At 45.3% G+C, this 16,393-nt stretch overlaps 1 protein-coding gene across 2 annotated transcripts; it reads left to right on the top strand.

Annotated features, from left to right (window-relative positions):
* Positions 1-165: 165 nt before the first annotated feature.
* ppp4r1l (protein phosphatase 4, regulatory subunit 1-like) lies at positions 166-16,184 on the top strand. 2 transcript variants are annotated; one of them, XM_084035920.1, is made up of 20 exons: positions 166-315; positions 1,933-1,977; positions 2,520-2,649; positions 4,211-4,317; positions 4,527-4,669; positions 5,057-5,203; positions 5,633-5,740; positions 6,107-6,172; positions 6,253-6,411; positions 7,674-7,798; positions 8,297-8,781; positions 8,864-9,180; positions 9,457-9,558; positions 9,698-9,883; positions 11,535-11,696; positions 11,905-12,005; positions 12,220-12,340; positions 12,870-13,004; positions 13,302-13,443; positions 14,323-16,184. In XM_084035920.1, the coding sequence occupies exons 1-20, from the start codon at positions 309-311 to the stop codon at positions 14,466-14,468; spliced, it is 2,934 nt and encodes a 977-aa protein (XP_083892046.1). In that variant the 5' UTR covers positions 166-308; the 3' UTR covers positions 14,469-16,184. The 2 variants fall into 2 exon arrangements, with proteins under 2 accessions (XP_083892046.1, XP_083892045.1); XM_084035919.1 differs by having other exon boundaries at positions 204-315; positions 8,336-8,781.
* Positions 16,185-16,393: the final 209 nt, after the last annotated feature.

Raw genomic sequence — 16,393 nt, 5'->3', positions numbered from 1 at the left:
GTGTGTGTGTGTGTGTGTGTGTGTGTGTGTGTGTGTGTGTGTGTGTGTGTGTGTGTGTTGTTTGGAGAAGCACACAAAGACCCACATGCTAATTATTTCACGCCCAGGTATGTCGAGCTGAGAAACGGGTTTCGGGTTCATTTGTTTAAAAAAATAATAATAAAATATATTTTTTTAAAAAGCGAGTCTACCGGCGAGCCCGGCACCAGGAAGTCCGTCCAGGAAGTAGTCGTGCGCCGCGTTTGAGTGACAGCTGTGCGGCGGTGACAGCCCACACGGGACGGCAGCCCGCAGAGCCGAGACTCAAGATGGCAGGTAATGGCACTTTTTTTTACATTATGTTTGTCTCTAACACTCTGACTACACGCAGCGACGGCTACAGCTGCGGAAGAGTGTAGCTGTGTAAACCCGTTTTACCAGCAGCGCGCTGGTTAGCATGCTAACGTGCTAGCGGAGGCGAGGCGAGCGAAAGCGCTGGACGAAGCCTTGTTAGCAAACTCAGCACTACGCTAAGCTAACGAAAGCTACTCATGGAAGGGGGGGCGAAATGTGTGACTTTGAGGCTCCGTTTAAACGTATATGTACTCGTAGTGGGTTTATTACGTTTAAAACAAAGTGTCTGGCTGTAGTTGGACGTCTCTCCGCGCCTTCACTCGTGTTTATTATCGAACTGTTGTCATAGCAAAGCTAACGAGGTGACCTAGCTACCCGTTAGCCGCAGTTAGCTAAAGTCATTTTCAGCCCATAAGCTGACCAAATCCTCCTTTAGACCACAACAAAGGGGGTATGTTGTTCTTTGCCCATGTTTTTTTTGTTGTTTGTTTGTTTAGCTGGGTGTTTGTTCAACTTCATGTTATTTACTCCGCAAGTAAAACACCACGTTTATGTGTCTTTTATTGGAGAGTTGTTTTTAATGTGTGGAGCACATCATGCCCTGCATGCCCAGCTGTAAACACAAGCGTCTCCTGGTGGGACTGCCTCTCTCCTCCGGGCTCTTTGTTTTCACTGCACTACTCTGAGTTATTACCCTGGATGTACGATATCATGCATTTAAACACATTACAAGCCCTGTTTGGGATCCAGGAGAGAAACATCATGATAACTGTCTTTTTGTCTTTTTTTTTTTTAGCCACATAATTGATTTCCAAAGAGTTGCACCCGAGTTTTGTTGGTTTTAATTAAATTAAATTTGTGATTTACTTTAAAGGAATGTAGATGAGTCTAGAGTCATGCTTAATTGAAGTTCTGCAGGGTAATTGGCACCGCACCAGAAATGCAAGCACATATGTATAGTCTAAATAAGCACCTTTATTAAAGTACATCATGAGATTATCTAAATAATGCATTAAAAAAACTTCTAAATATAGAAGATATACGTCACCTATAAAGGACATTGACACCATAGTTGAGGAGGAAACAATTGGTATAAAAATGAAATACAGACGTTGGATAACCTGAGGCAGTGGAGTCAGGTGGTGGGTTAAGTGTCTCTAGTCTGCAGAAAACAAAGATAATACATAGATGTACAATAGACTAGTACTTGCACACTGAAATATCTGTGGAAGGAAAATAAAAAGGGTTTACACACCGAAACGACACTGCAAACACTTAATGACAAGAAGAAGAACACGTGTTTAAAAGAAAATCAACTTAGAAAATAGTTTTGGATCCAGGAAAACTATAATGTTCATATTAAACAGCGTGTTTTGATTTCTTCCTCACTCCGTCAGTACACAAACGATGTCATAGTTTCGCTTTGCAGAGTGATTAAACGGCATGGTGAGATGGATTTATTGTCAATCTTACAGGAGACTTTGTCCCTACTTAGTACATTTCAGCCTGTAAACCCGCCGGTACAGAAAAAACTTCATAATATTGTGATCGTACATTGTTGACGTGTTTGCCACCTCTCTAATTGGCTCATCCTTGCAGGTCTATCTTTATACTTTGAAGATGGCCATGACGATCTGGACGATTGTGAGTACTTTGGTTATTTTAATCACATTAAACAGTACCTGGATTAATGGATTCATTTCTTGTATATGCGTGGCACTTTGATTTTCTCCCTTCAGCCAGGGGGGGTGCTTATATGGAAGTGTCATCTTTCTGGCCAACCCCATTCACCCGTGTGAAATATAAAGCTGTCAATAGTATTTCAGGGTTTTACGCCTTGCTATTATTAGCCGTCATACAAGCTGACGGTCCCCGTTGTCTGCATCAGTGAGAGCGATGAAACGGCATTTAGATCTGCAAAGCCAGCGCATGTCTGTGGTTGGGACAGTAAATGGAATGATTAATTAGACCTGAGGCTTTCTGCTATAGTCACACATTGGAGGCTATTCATTACTGACATTTAGCCTGACTCAGTTGTTGTTTTCAACATGACACCGTGACTACTACGGTGCAATCTGTCAACCCCTCGTTGAAATGTTTGTTCTATTGTAGGCACCATCTCTCTGTGCCTCAGAACCGGTTCCATGTTGCATGGCTGTAGAATGATCTTTCTTTCTATACCACAGTTGGATTTGACGACTACGGTTCAGAGTGTGACGGCATCCGCATCACAGCCTTCCTCGATGCAGGACAAGACAACCTGACTCCCCTCGGGAGGCTAGAGAAGTATGCCTTCAGTGAGAACGTCTTCAACAGGTGAGGGGAACCTCGGACAGGACACATGCCGAACGCCTGACAGACGATGAGATGCTTCTTTTTGGGGCTGTGAGGATGCATTGTCAGACTACGTAGTACTCTGTAAACTCGTAGTAATGTGTATTGTAGGACAGAAAACATTTTTTTTACTGCTTAAGCCCAGTCCAGACCAAAGATCTGCAACGGGACGAGTATGTGACTGCTTGAAACTCGACCGTGTGAAAAGTTCACTGAACGTATACCTGCTTTAACTGTAGTGGAGGAGTTTGAAGTTGAAATATGGCAATAGGTTGACCGCGGCAGTGCTAGTTTGTTGGCAGTCATGAATTCTGATACATTTAGATTTATGTATATTTGTGTATTTTTCTCACAAATACTTTTGAGTTTTGACAGATGCGTGAAATACAGAAGTAGCTTGATACACAAAAAGCAATTGAACATCCATACATACCAACCCCATCTTCAAGCTGGTATTTAGTATAACATGGAGCTTCATCCCTGGAACAATTTAGCAATATGCTGGATGTCTGGTTTTATGATTTGGAAATTAAATATTTGCAAGCAAACATCTAACTCTGCTCTTAACTCCAGACAAACGTGTTCAGTTCTTGTCTTCATGCTTCTCATGCTCTGCTTAGCCCTCCTGTCCTCTCTCTCTCTGTGTGTGTGTGTGTGTGTCTGTGTGTGTGTGTCTCTGTGTGTCTGTCTGTGTGTGTGTGTGTGTGTGTGTGTGTGTGTGTGTGTGTGTGTGTCTCTGTGTCTGTCTGTGTCTGTCTGTGTGTGTCTCTGTGTCTGTGTGTGTCTCTGTGTGTCTGTGTGTGTGTCTGTGTGTGTGTGTCTGTGTCTGTGTGTGTGTGTGTCTCTGTGTGTCTGTCTGTCTGTGTCTGTCTGTGTGTGTCTCTGTGTCTGTGTGTGTCTCTGTGTCTGTGTGTGTGTGTCTCTGTGTCTGTGTGTGTCTGTGTCTGTGTGTGTGTCTCTGTGTCTGTGCGTGTGTCTCTGTGTGTGTGTGTCTCTGTGTGTCTGTCTGTGTGTGTGTCTGTGTGTCTCTGTGTCTGTGTGTGTGTGTGTGTCTCTGTGTCTGTGTGTGTGTCTCTGTGTCTCTGTGTGTGTCTGTGTGTCTGTGTCTGTCTGTGTGTGTCTCTGTGTCTGTGTGTGTCTCTGTGTCTGTGTGTGTGTGTCTCTGTGTCTGTGTGTGTCTGTGTCTGTGTGTGTGTCTCTGTGTCTGTGCGTGTGTCTCTGTGTGTGTGTGTCTCTGTGTGTCTGTCTGTGTGTGTGTCTGTGTGTCTCTGTGTCTGTGTCTGTGTGTGTCTGTGTCTGTGTGTGTGTCTCTGTGTCTGTGCGTGTGTCTCTGTGTGTGTGTGTCTCTGTGTGTCTGTCTGTGTGTGTGTCTGTGTGTCTCTGTGTCTGTGTCTGTGTGTGTGTCTCTGTGTCTCTGTGTGTGTCTGTGTGTCTGTGTCTGTGCGTGTGTGCGTGTCACCTCTGTCGTTGGTCATGCTGTGTGCATTCAGCCCTCTAGGTGTTGGCAGCAGTCTGCTAACTTGACGCTCCTGTTGCTTTCTAGGCAGATCGTGGCTCGCGGCCTGCTTGATGTGCTTCGAGAGTTCAGTGACAATGAGAATGACTTTATCAGTGTCATGGAGACAGTTGCCAGAATGTCAGAAGACGGAGGTAGATGGATTTTCCTTTTCACCAATTTAGTTGTCATGTTTTCCAGGTTCCACTACGCTTCTTCTTTTTTTGACCGTGTCTTCCTTTTCATTCTCTTTGTCAAACACAATTGAACCCTTCCAGGATTTAGTGTTAATGCGGTTGCAAGCATATAACATTCACACTTTTCTGTTTGCACATTCAGCTTATACTTCTGTTTGTGTCCGCAGAGCCGACGGTGCGAGCCGAACTGATGGAGCAGGTCCCCAACATCGCCATGTTCTTGCACGAGAGTCGGCCCAACTTCCCAGCAGCCTTCTCACGATACTTGGTGCCCATTGTAGTCCGATACCTCACAGATCCAAATAACCAGGTAGCTTTCAAATGAACCACTTTTCTAGCATTTCTTTTACAATGGAAACAGCAATCTGGAAGTGCTTTTTCTCAGATTTGATAAAATAAGTTAACAACTTTAATATTTATACCCCGTTGTCTCTCTCTCCTTTTGAAGTCGCCTGATTTAAAAAAAATATTCTGCCAAATCAAGCTACTTTTACTGTGTTCAAAGATTGTATTCATATTGATCTATTCAGTGTGAAATTAATAGTGATAAGTTGATATTAAATACAATTAACAGTAATTTAATTGAACCCCTTTCAGTGTTATTGGACCTGGGTGATTAATCAATGACTTAAAAATAAGTTCACTGTTCAGATTCACTCGTGTAAAGAGTTTTAATATTCCCTCTCATATTTTCCAGGTGAGGAAGACCAGCCAGGCGGCGCTGCTGGTCCTGCTGGAGCAGGGCCTCATCTCTAAAGCCGATATGGAGACCAAAGTTTGTCCGGTTCTGCTCGACCTCACAGAACCCAGCAGTGACGACGACTACAAGATTGAGGCCGTCGCTGTAAGAAACAAGAGCAAGAGATTTATGTTTAAAAAACTCTGATTTATAATCAGAGAAATGGGCTTGCATTAAATTAAGCTACCAAACACACATATTACAGACAAACTGGATTAACTGCCGAGGGGCCCAGTGGATTTATTTTATTGCGTTACTGTCATCAGTCAAGCCTTTATCTGATTACTCACCCATCTAATATAAGAAGATGCCATCGATGTTTTGATGGCGTGTGATGGATGCAAGCCACAAACAAGATCAGCCTTCCGAAACACACACAAGCTGTTCCTCAAACTCACACACACCTTTCTCACTTTACTCTTCAAGCCCTGTTCTTAAGCTTTTAGTTCAGATCTTCAGCTCGTTTTCATCCATCAGTGCAGGATAGTCGTGTGGTTCAAGCCCTAACTGCTCCTCTTTTGACTCCTCGTCCAGATCATGTGTAAAGTCGTCACCATGTTGAGCAAAGACACTGTGGAGCACCTCCTGCTGCCTCGCTTCTGTGACCTGTGCAGCGATGCCAGACTCTTCCAAGTCCGCAAGGTAACCACCTCCAACTCATTTTGATCTCCTCCTCGAAGGTCAACATTACTTCTTTGGCAGTCTGGAAGAAAACGGTTCAGTTGTGTCAGGATGAATTCAGTAACTCAGTCAGCCTTAATCCTGTTTGGAGCATCCACCTACACTGCGTTGTTGTTGTTTGGGAGGAATGTTAATTCGCTGGCGGAACCGCAGCCTGTTGGGAAAGATATTTAGGAGCTGCAAAGTTTGTCAAATATCGTGAATATTATTTTCTAGCTGAGTTTGCTTGTTGTTGATGGATTCAAATAAATAAACAAAGTTCAGTATTTATTTTTGTGCTTACATTTGATCTATTTGTTCATTATTATGTTTATTATGTATTTACAGGTCTGTGCAGCCAATTTTGGAGAGTTTTGTTCTATTGTTGGTCAGGAGGCCACAGAAAAACTACTGGTGAGAAACTCTTCTTTCTTTTTTTTATTATTGAAAGCTATGAAACCACTGGTTTCAGTTGATGCTGACTTGGTTTTCAGATGCCCAAGTTCTTCGACCTGTGCTCAGACAGTCTGTGGGGCATCAGGAAAGCCTGCGCCGAGTGCTTCATGATGGTCTCCAACTCTACCTCTCCAGAGGTGCGACGTGCAAAACTGTCCCCCCTGTTCATCAGCCTCATCAGTGACCAGTCTCGCTGGGTAAGATGTTTATGTCTAACTTCCTTTGTAATCCGCTATATGTATCCTCGTAGTCCTGTTTTTTTTTTTTTTTTCATGTTAGTCAGTAAAATGAGAAAATAAAAGAAATGGAGAATCTCTGCAAATGTTACACCACATCTTTTCATAAAGATAAAGATGTCATATTGGATGCAAAAATTATGAGGCTTGAAGCTTGTTAGTGTTTCGGTCTCAAAGGGGTTGCAGACTTAAGTCCAGTCTGTACTTAATTCTGGCGTCTACCAGAACGCTGTATCCAGAACGCTGCAGCACGCCTTATCTTCAATCTACCCAAATTCTCCCATGTGACCCCCCTCCTCCGTGACCTCCACTGGCTCCCTGTTGCAGCACGCATCCAATTTAAGACGATGGCACTGGCCTTCAGGGCCATCAATGGAACGGCACCCATCTACCTTCAAACACTGGTCAAACCTCATGCCCCGAAGCGAGCACTTCGCTCCTCTACTTCAGCTGGCCGGCTGGTACCACCATCGCTGAAATCAAACAAATGTGGCTCAGCAAAGTCCAGACTCTTCTCTGTTCTGGTCCTCAGTGGTGGAACGAACTCCCGACTAATGTCAGGACAGCAGAGTCATTTGCCATTTTCCGAAAAAGGCTCAAGACTCACCTGTTCAGACTTCACCTCGACTCTACATAGCATGACCCACTAACACCCCCCCCCCCCCCCCCCCCCCCATAGCACTCTGATCATAGCACTGTTGCTCTTGAACTACTAGTTTACTCAGATGAGGACCTAACACTTGTTCTATTTTTAGCTCTTACTTTATCGGCAATGATACGTTGTGGTTTCCTTGTTTCCTTCTTTTGACAAATGTACTTATTGTAAGTCGCTTTGGACAAAAGCGTCTGCTAAATGACCTAAATGTAAATGTACCAGGGGCCATGAGGAGCCCATTCATTACCACAACCAATTTAGTCTGTGTGGTATGTGATGAACAAGTGCAATAATAAGTGGACTGAATAAATATGTAGCACAGCTGGAAGGTGCTGGAAAAGCATGAACATGCACCTTGAAATGCTTGAAAAGTGCTTGAATGTGACTTTGGATCTATCTTGTAAACACAACCATCCCTGTCTACGCACTATTTTGGACCATATCTGAGACTCAAAGTGGTTCATGAATGAGTAATGACCATGAGTAAATGAAGACCGTTTGGCTTTAGAGTTCTATAGAAAGTCTTTGTCATCCTGAAACCGACCGACTCCTCTCTCTCCACTTTCAGGTGCGACAGGCTGCTTTTCAGTCTCTGGGCCGTTTCATCTCCACCTTTGCCAATCCCTCCAGCACAGGCCTTCACTTCAGAGAGGACGGCGCCCTGCTGGAGCTGCCCAGGTGTACGTTGGACAGGTAAGACCATCTGACCTTCCATCGCTGTCTTAGCAGCTCAAGCTTTGGCAGAAATGGTGTTCGATGTCTGTTGTTCATGCTCAGGCGGTACAATAACAAAACGCTGTGTCACCACGTACATTAGAGTTTGTGCACATTTAAAAGTGTTGCATCATCGGTCCGATGACTCTTAATTTACTGGATGTGATCCGGTCGGACCAGTTTTTCTTTTCAGAAATGGGGAAATAAAAGGATTGGAGGTTGACATGATCAATCTTTTATACTTTTCACTTCAATGCTTCAGTTTGCACTTTGAATATGTTTGATCAGGGTTTAAGTGTGTTACTGTTCATCCACGGTGAGCTCAGACGCAGTTCAAACACATTCACTGCTGACTGGTGCTCAACGTTTACAAAGAGGCCAATGACGAGATGTAGTGCATCCTCTTTCTCTTTTATTGTGTGCAGGATAAAGGGATTGATCTAAACATTGCTATACACTTTGTGACACTTATTACAGCGACTGCTCCCTAAACTCTCTGAACTGCTCCGACATTAGCGGCTGCCACACGGGACGAACCATCGCTCACACGCCTCCCAACCAGGACGGCCGCGCCACGCCGTCCCCCGAACACGTGTCCATGGCCGACGGCGAGGAAATGCACAGCTTCGACAATAACCACACGTCTGTTCCCAGAGAGATGTGCGGCGGCGGCTTCGCACGCGCCGTCTCGAACAGCAACGCTAAGAACACAAAGGACACGGAGCAGACAGACGAGAACTTTAACTCTTTCAACTACTGGAGGCCTCCTTTACCAGACATAAGCGGGGAACTGGAGATGCTAAATAGTCAAAAATCAGAGGAGGGGATCGAGCAGGAAACGGAGCAGGGGGAGGAGCCTGCGTGTCCTGATTCCAAGGCCAGCCCTGGCAAAGCTACCAGTGACCAGATCCAGAAGGTCTTGGACTGTTTGCAACCGCACATGGACGACCCCGATGTACAAGGTGGGTGTACGCAGCCAGACTACGTATATAAACATTGTACTGGTGCGTAGACTTAGTTGTCTGCGTGTGATTTCACCTCCAGCTCAAGTCCAGGTGTTGTCAGCGGCTCTCAAGGCGGCTCAGCTCGACAGCCCCGGAGACGACTTCCCCCCGGACGACGGCCTGACCGAACCCGAGTCGGCAGAGCAGCCCGAGGAGGAGGACCTGGACAGCCCGTCCGTGGACAGCCCGTCCGTGGAGGTTCAGTCCGAGAGCGAGGAGAGTCCCACAGAAGAGGACCAAACGATGGAAACGCCTCCGGCCTCTGAGTCGAGCCCCGTCCAGGAGCAAGGGGACGAGGAGACGCAGACGGAGCCGCTGGAGGACCAGGACGAGTCTCCTCCGGACTCGCCCATTCTAGTACGACACCATTCAGATGTTTGAAGCCTGTGTAGTTATGTTCTGATCCAGGATTCATACTGCATGGTGTTAATGAGAGATGGTGTGGGTTTTTATTCATAGTGGATATTAATGACTTTGAAATGTTATTTTTAAAAAGAAACGTTTAACAGTAAAGTAAAAACTCTGCTAATCTGGTTGGTCAAGACTGTGCAGATCTGTTTTAAGAAGAGTAACAAGAATGTTTTGTGTCTTTAATGTGATGTGTGTTTGCTAATGTGTGTGTATTTTCCTCAGGAGTCTGAACTTATTGAGAGTGTGGAGGAAGAGGAGGAGGAGGAGGAGGGAAAGGAGGACTCCGCTCACAGCCCAGTGTTTGAGGATAAGCCTAAGATCCAGGTCAGTCAACATATTCATTAGAACCACACACATTTCATTGGCTTACATTCACATTTAGGGCATTTGGCTTGGATTATCAGGTATTTTTCTCCCCTGCGCATGATTTTTGATCATCCATCCCAATCCCTCCCGTCTCCAGAATGTCATCCCCCAGCAGCTGCTGGATCAGTACCTCTCCATGACGGACCCGGCCCGGGCCCAGACGGTGGACACAGAGATCGCCAAGCACTGTGCCTTCAGCCTGCCGGGCGTGGCGCTGACGCTGGGTCGGCAGAACTGGCACTGCCTGAAGGACACGTACGAGACGCTCGCCACCGATGTGCAGGTTAGTGAATCACACAGGAGCCCGTCTGCATGTCCCCACTATGGAGCATCAGCACAGGAGCAGAGGAACGCTGCTGTGGACGGCAGCACAACATGCTTTAGTGCCCCACTCAGACCTGGTTTGATACATTTGTTATGTCAAACAGCTATCTACAGGGTTGGTACAGGTGCTGGAAATCCTTGAAAACACTTGAATTTTAGTGTAGTGTTTCTGAGGTTTGGAAAGTGCTTGGATTTAGACTAAAGGTCTTGAAATGTGTGTTGTATGTGATGACATCTATGATAGAACAGAGAAAATAAGATCTCCATATCTGAGGGACTGAAAACAGCATTTTCTGACATTTCTTTATGAAAAATGACTTTTGATGATGAACAGATGATGAAAATAGTTGGTGATTATATTTCTGTGGATCTGTTAGTGGAATTAGTTTTCCTTTCATTTGTGGTCCTTCTGTAAAAAGCTGTCTCCAAACATCATGTTGGTTGTTTAGAGGACAATAACATCTCATTTAATGTGATGAACAAGTGACAGAATAAGTAGACTGAATACTGACCATTGGATTGGTACAAAGATGGAGTTTACCACAGCTGGAAGGGGCTGGAAAAGCATGGAAATGCACCTGGAAGTGCTTGGAAAGTGCTTGAATTTGAGTTTGAGGAAGGTGGAGGAACCCTGAACCCTGGTCTCGATCACATCATCCAGGGATTGAGAGAAACTAAGCAAGTGAACTTTTTCCAAGCTTTGTCTGACAGCCAGACTCTGAAATCTGCAGCTCTATTGAATTACTCTAAATCCAAACCAGTTTTATTGGCACCAATGTTGAAGCTACATGGTTGCCAAAACCAAATTACATTTTATTGAACAATTACGTTTTTACTCAAGCAAACAAAATAAGATAAGAAATGATCTTTTGAAGAAGCTTCATCCATCAGCTTTGAATGATTTGTGTTGTTTATGTTTTATTTTATTTGATGTTGCTGAAGTTAATTCCTGGATTTTGATCACATGCAGTCGCTGCTGACGAATCCCAGCCGATCGGCCAGCAATCGTTATGAGCTGCTAGTTTGATTGGTGTTCTCTATCACGGCTGATCGTATTACGCATTGATTTAGGATTTACACATTTCAGTACACTCGGCTGATAATCTGCTCCGAGAGCGACAGAGCTGGACACGCATACTGAAACCCTACAGGCCAGGTTCCAACATAAAGACCACATTTAGCCGCATTTAAAATATGACCTCTCACCTGCTTCTGAACTTAAAGACAGCCATGTTGACGTGGGACATGTTAAAGGTCACACGTTTGTTTATCACCAGTCCATATGAAACATGAACCACACGCTGCAGATATTCCTCTCGGCTTGAGCAACGCTTGTTGCCAGAACGCTGCTGTTTCTTCAGACCGGGAACCGTGCGAGGGGAAACATTGCTTCACTTCATGGCCGCAGAGACGGCGTGACACCACACCGTCACTCATTACTTCATTACAGCGCTGAATGTCTCTGTTGGCATGACAACACTGCCCAGTACAATGCATTCAGACAAGTCACCGGATTCAGATAGTTTCCCAGTCACTTGTTTTTTCAGGAAATCGAACGAGTATAAATGTTAATATTTACATGAAGTGGTTGTTGTTGCTCTTTTCCCCAGTGGAAGGTGCGGCGTACGCTGGCCTTCTCCATCCATGAACTAGCTGTGATCCTCGGAGACCAGCTGACGGCGGCTGATCTGGTGCCCATCTTCAACGGCTTCCTCAAAGACCTGGATGAGGTCCGCATCGGCGTGCTCAAACACCTCTACGACTTCCTCAAGGTGAGGATATGTTATATAACATGTATAATATATATGCTGCTGATGCTGCAAGCTCAGATGAGCACGTTCATGCAGCGCAGAAGCTTCAGCAATACTATTTATGTAATATGACAGTATATGTTTGACTGCAGCCGTGTTTTTCTGTCCAGTTAAAGAAGGAAAACCACAGTTGGGTTGATTTAGATTCATGTCGGTCTTCTTGTTGCAGCTGCTGCACGCAGACAAGCGGCGAGAGTATCTGTACCAGCTGCAGGAGTTCATGGTGACGGACAACAGCCGCAACTGGAGATTCAGATACGAGCTGGCGGAGTACGTTCCTTCTTTCCCCTCGTCCAGTCGGGACATCATTACATGTAGAGTTTAACAGTGTCTTACTGAGGCTTATAAACTCTAGAAGGGTCAGGTTTAATTCTACATTTAATGCATCAGTCATTATCACTTATCACATTATCATTTTGATCCGTACTATATTCAATATTCTGTCATTTGTGTTCATGGTATTGTGTTTCTCTCCCCCCGACAGGCAGCTGATATTGATCATAGAGTTGTACAGCCACTACGACGTGTACGACTACCTCAGACAGATCGCTCTCACGCTCTGCTCTGACAAAGTCTCAGAGGTCCGGTGGATCTCCTACAAACTGGTAAGTGTGCAATATTGAGACAGACAGATGGACGGGTAGGTCAGGAAACAGGAAGTGAGTCACACTGATGATGTTCTGGTTATGTGTTGAAGCGATGGTTGTATTTGAGCATCTGACCGAAGTTCTTCTTTGTTAAAGACGAACACGTTATTATATGACAAGAAAAGACACTTTAGTAGTGCAGTTTGTTAGCTGTGGATGGAGCCAGGCTAGCTGTCTCGATGCTAAGCTAACTGGCTGCTGGCTGCAGCTTCATATCAAATAGACTGATATGAAATTCAATCTTGTCAAGAAAGCAAATACGCAGATTTCTCAAAAAGTTGGAACTAATTCTTTCAGTTTGAGATCTTCCGGCAGTGCAGCGTCACGTTTTCCTCTCAGATTATTTTTGGTTCATATTCTGTCCAGAGTCTGCCTTTAGTAGTTAACTCTCAACCGCCTCAATCAAATGGTGTTTTTTTAATAATGTTTTTCAGGTTTCACTGCAGTGTGAGAATGTTGAAGTGTGTCGTCTCCCTCGTGTTCTCAGGTGGTGGAGATCCTCCAGAAGCTTTACGCCTGTGGAGCCGATGAGCTCGGCCTGAACTTCATCAACGAGCTCACCGTCAGGTTCTGCCACTGTCCCAAGTGGGTCGGACGGCAGGCCTTCGCCTTCATCTGCCAGGTCTGGTCCTCAGGGCTCACACACCACTCACACACCGTTTTTTTACTTTCTCACTAGAAACAAGCTCCATGGTTGTGGTTCTAAAACTGGCTATAATATTTTTTGTGTTATTTTTTTGGGAGTGATATTGCTGAACCGATGCAGACAAACATTGACTGTTATTAATGGAATGTTCGTGTTCTTATCTGCCTTCAGGGTACTCCAGTTATTCAATTAAATGAAATCAACTTAAATTGAATTTGTAGTGTCATTTCACAACAGTGTGTGACGTTGTGTTTGAATGTGTCCTTGCTGCAGGCCATCGTGGAGGAGGACTGCATGCCCATGGAGCAGTTTGGCCAGCACCTCCTGCCCAGCCTGCTCAGCCTCTCCTCGGACCCGGTGGCCAACGTCCGCGTCCTGGTGGCCAAGGCTCTACGGCAGAGCGTCATGGAGAAAGGTGACTGAAAGGATGAGGTCGCCTCTTTTCAAGTGACGCCTGACTGAAGAATAATAATAATAATAATAATCTGGCAGCAGGTCTAAATGCTCATCTGGTGGTTCCTAGTGAAGACGTTCGTTAGCTGGGAATCGCCTCCATTCTTAAACCATTCTCCATGCATCAGGATGCATCTCTATTCTGGATTTAAATATGGGAAATGTTCCTTCAATTTCTTCAAACCAATTCATTTTTGTCTATACAGTTGGTGTGCTCCATAACTTATAAATAATGGGGAATGATAACAAACTAAATGAATAATCCATTTATAGACTTTCCTGCATCGATGCAGAATTTTTCAACAAAGCGTTGCGAAGCATTGATTATATCTCCCACCTCTATTCATGAATGTACAAAAACAGCTCATGAATACGTGGTTTAATTTCCCCTTTTTAACCAAAGTTCCTCCAAACGGGATGAAAACGGCATTCATTGGCTGTTTTACACTCTTTTAGCAGAACGGTTCGTTAATGTTGTTGATCTGACATGAAGGAACGTGATTGGATGACGACGCTCGTTAGTCTGCTGATGTCTGGTTGGTGGTCCTTTCATGGGGTTTGCTAACAATAAGAAAGCTCTAGAACACAAACGCGTGCTCGGCCTCTTCATCCCGCAGCGTTTCGCTGGCAGGTTTCCCTTCTGAGTCGGCTCTCAGCCTTCTCAATCAGAAGAGAGTAACAGCCTTACAACTCACATTTGGAACCACATACCAAATGTTTAACTCCATGAACAAACGACTCTTTGCCTCTCTTCATGCTGTACCCTCACTGTGTGTTGTAGTTAATATGTGGCGGCGTGTTTGGTGACGTCTTACCTAACTCTGGCTTGTCTTGTGTGCAGCGTACTTCAAGGAGCCCGGCTGCAGCTTCTCTGACGAGCTGGAGGAGACGGTGATGGCCCTGCAGTCCGACAAGGACCGGGACGTCCGCTTCTTCGCCAGCCTGGACCCCAACAAAGGCCTGATGGACACGGCCCCCTTGATCTAGCCTCCTGAGCCCCCCCTCCCCCAATCACAGCCCCCCCCCCCACCTGCCTGTCTGCCCACCTGTCTGTCTGGCCGACGTGCAAGTCGGCGTCATCTAGCAACACCAGCACCTGACCAGATCTCCCAACCACTCGCCTGCTGGGCGACCTGCCCTCTGACCCCCGGGGGGTCGGGGTCGGACTCCAACAGAACCGTGTGAGCATGCTCCAGCAACAACGCCGCTCTGGTTGGGCACTACATTCACAACATGCATCCTTCCCAAGAGAAGAATGAGCAGGACTCAGAGGCTCGCTGCTCCCCCCCAAACACAGACTTGTAAAAACTATGACAGGATCTTTTTTTCTCCAAAGCTAATTGTAAGCTTGATATAAAATTGCTGAATTGATTTTTTTTTTTTTTTTCTTTAATGCTTCTTTTTTGTGGATTTCTTAACGAACAAGCGGGCGAGGTCTGCCTGACTCTGACGTGTGCACTAACTCAGGGGAACTCATCTGAACCTAAACAGCATTATTAGCTTATGTGATAAGCAGCAGCAGCAGCTGGATCCCTGGTGAAAAACACAAACCTCCCTCTGTCTGAGCAACACACCGGCCAAACCAAGTAGCTCTGCTGGTCTCTGGGACGCCTCCGTTGTGTTCAGACTTGGTCTTCTGAGGTGTCCTCTGGGTTACCTTCACCTCCTTCACCCTCTCTCTGCCTCCTCTCCACCTGAAACCACTACTGCAACCCCCCCCACCCCCACCCATCCACCCTCGTGTCTGTTTACCAAAACAAAATGTGACACGGCGCCTCCTCCCACGTGGCAGGAGACCAATGAAATACCTCTGTTTGGACACGGCCGGCGCTACATGTAGAAGGACATCCGCGGCTCAAACCGGTTTCAATCCGGTTTGATGGGAAACATCTTCACAAGGGCTCAGACGGAGTGACACAGATCTCAGAACGAAGAGGAAGAAAGCAGCACACTGTTGGATTATGCATGTGTCCCCCCCCCTCCTCTTGTGTATAGTCTATTCCACTTCCTTAAGGTTGACTTCCTGATGTTGAATCATGTGACCATGGTAGCGTTCAGTGGATCTGACTGACCAAGTTGTACAGTAGGACAAAGAAACGGCTGCGTGACGAGACCGAGAGACGGCCGGTCGTTTTTTAACGTGAGCACGAGATCTCTGAACATTTTACAACTCTGTACAGCTTCAACCTGTGAGACGGTGTGTTTATGGAACCAAGGCCAGTTTAGTGTGTGTGTGTGTGTGTGTGTGTGTTGGGAGCAGTCACCAAGTCACTTTTTTGTTGTCTGGAGCTCGTTAGTCCCCCCCCCCCTCCTCCCTCCTCTGTTTTTTTGGGAACATAGACCTACTTGAGGACTGAGCTGATTGGCTGACTTGAGGACTGAGCTGATTGGCTGCTGTGTGTGTGTGTGTGTGCATCTCAAGTCTTTCTTCCTGTGAAAGGAGAGCTCGCTGCGGTGACGGCGGTGTCAACTCATCTCGTCTGTCTGCGATTTGTGTCCATCTCATTTTTTATGTAGTAGAACAGTTAATATATACATTTTATGAGAATTATTTTTCTTTTCAATTATGCACCACTGTTCAAAGATTTTATATCCTAACTTTACAAAAAATTTACAACCTTTGTAATATTCAATGGTTTCTTTTAAAAAGACATTTTATGTAATGTTATTTTTAGTATTCTGTAATTAAAATGATGAAAATGAGTTTGTTGCGTTGTTCTGCGTTGTGTGGAAGGAAGTCGGAACATTTTACATGAATGGAAACGTTAACGGTGTGTGACCAGGTTATCTCTTTCAACATTTTAATACTTAACACATCACTGGGTTAAGCTTAAGGTTTTATTTGTAGGACAAACTCTTCATGTAAATGTTCCTCTTGAGCTGCAACGATTTCTTGAACTGGAAAACATGTT

Source organism: Eutrigla gurnardus, assembly GCF_963514095.1.
Source record: "Eutrigla gurnardus genome assembly, chromosome: 2".
NCBI classification, from domain to species: Eukaryota; Metazoa; Chordata; class Actinopteri; order Perciformes; family Triglidae; genus Eutrigla; species Eutrigla gurnardus.
The sequence above is the reverse complement of the archived record's forward strand: the minus strand, read 5'-3'. Positions and strand labels throughout refer to the sequence as shown.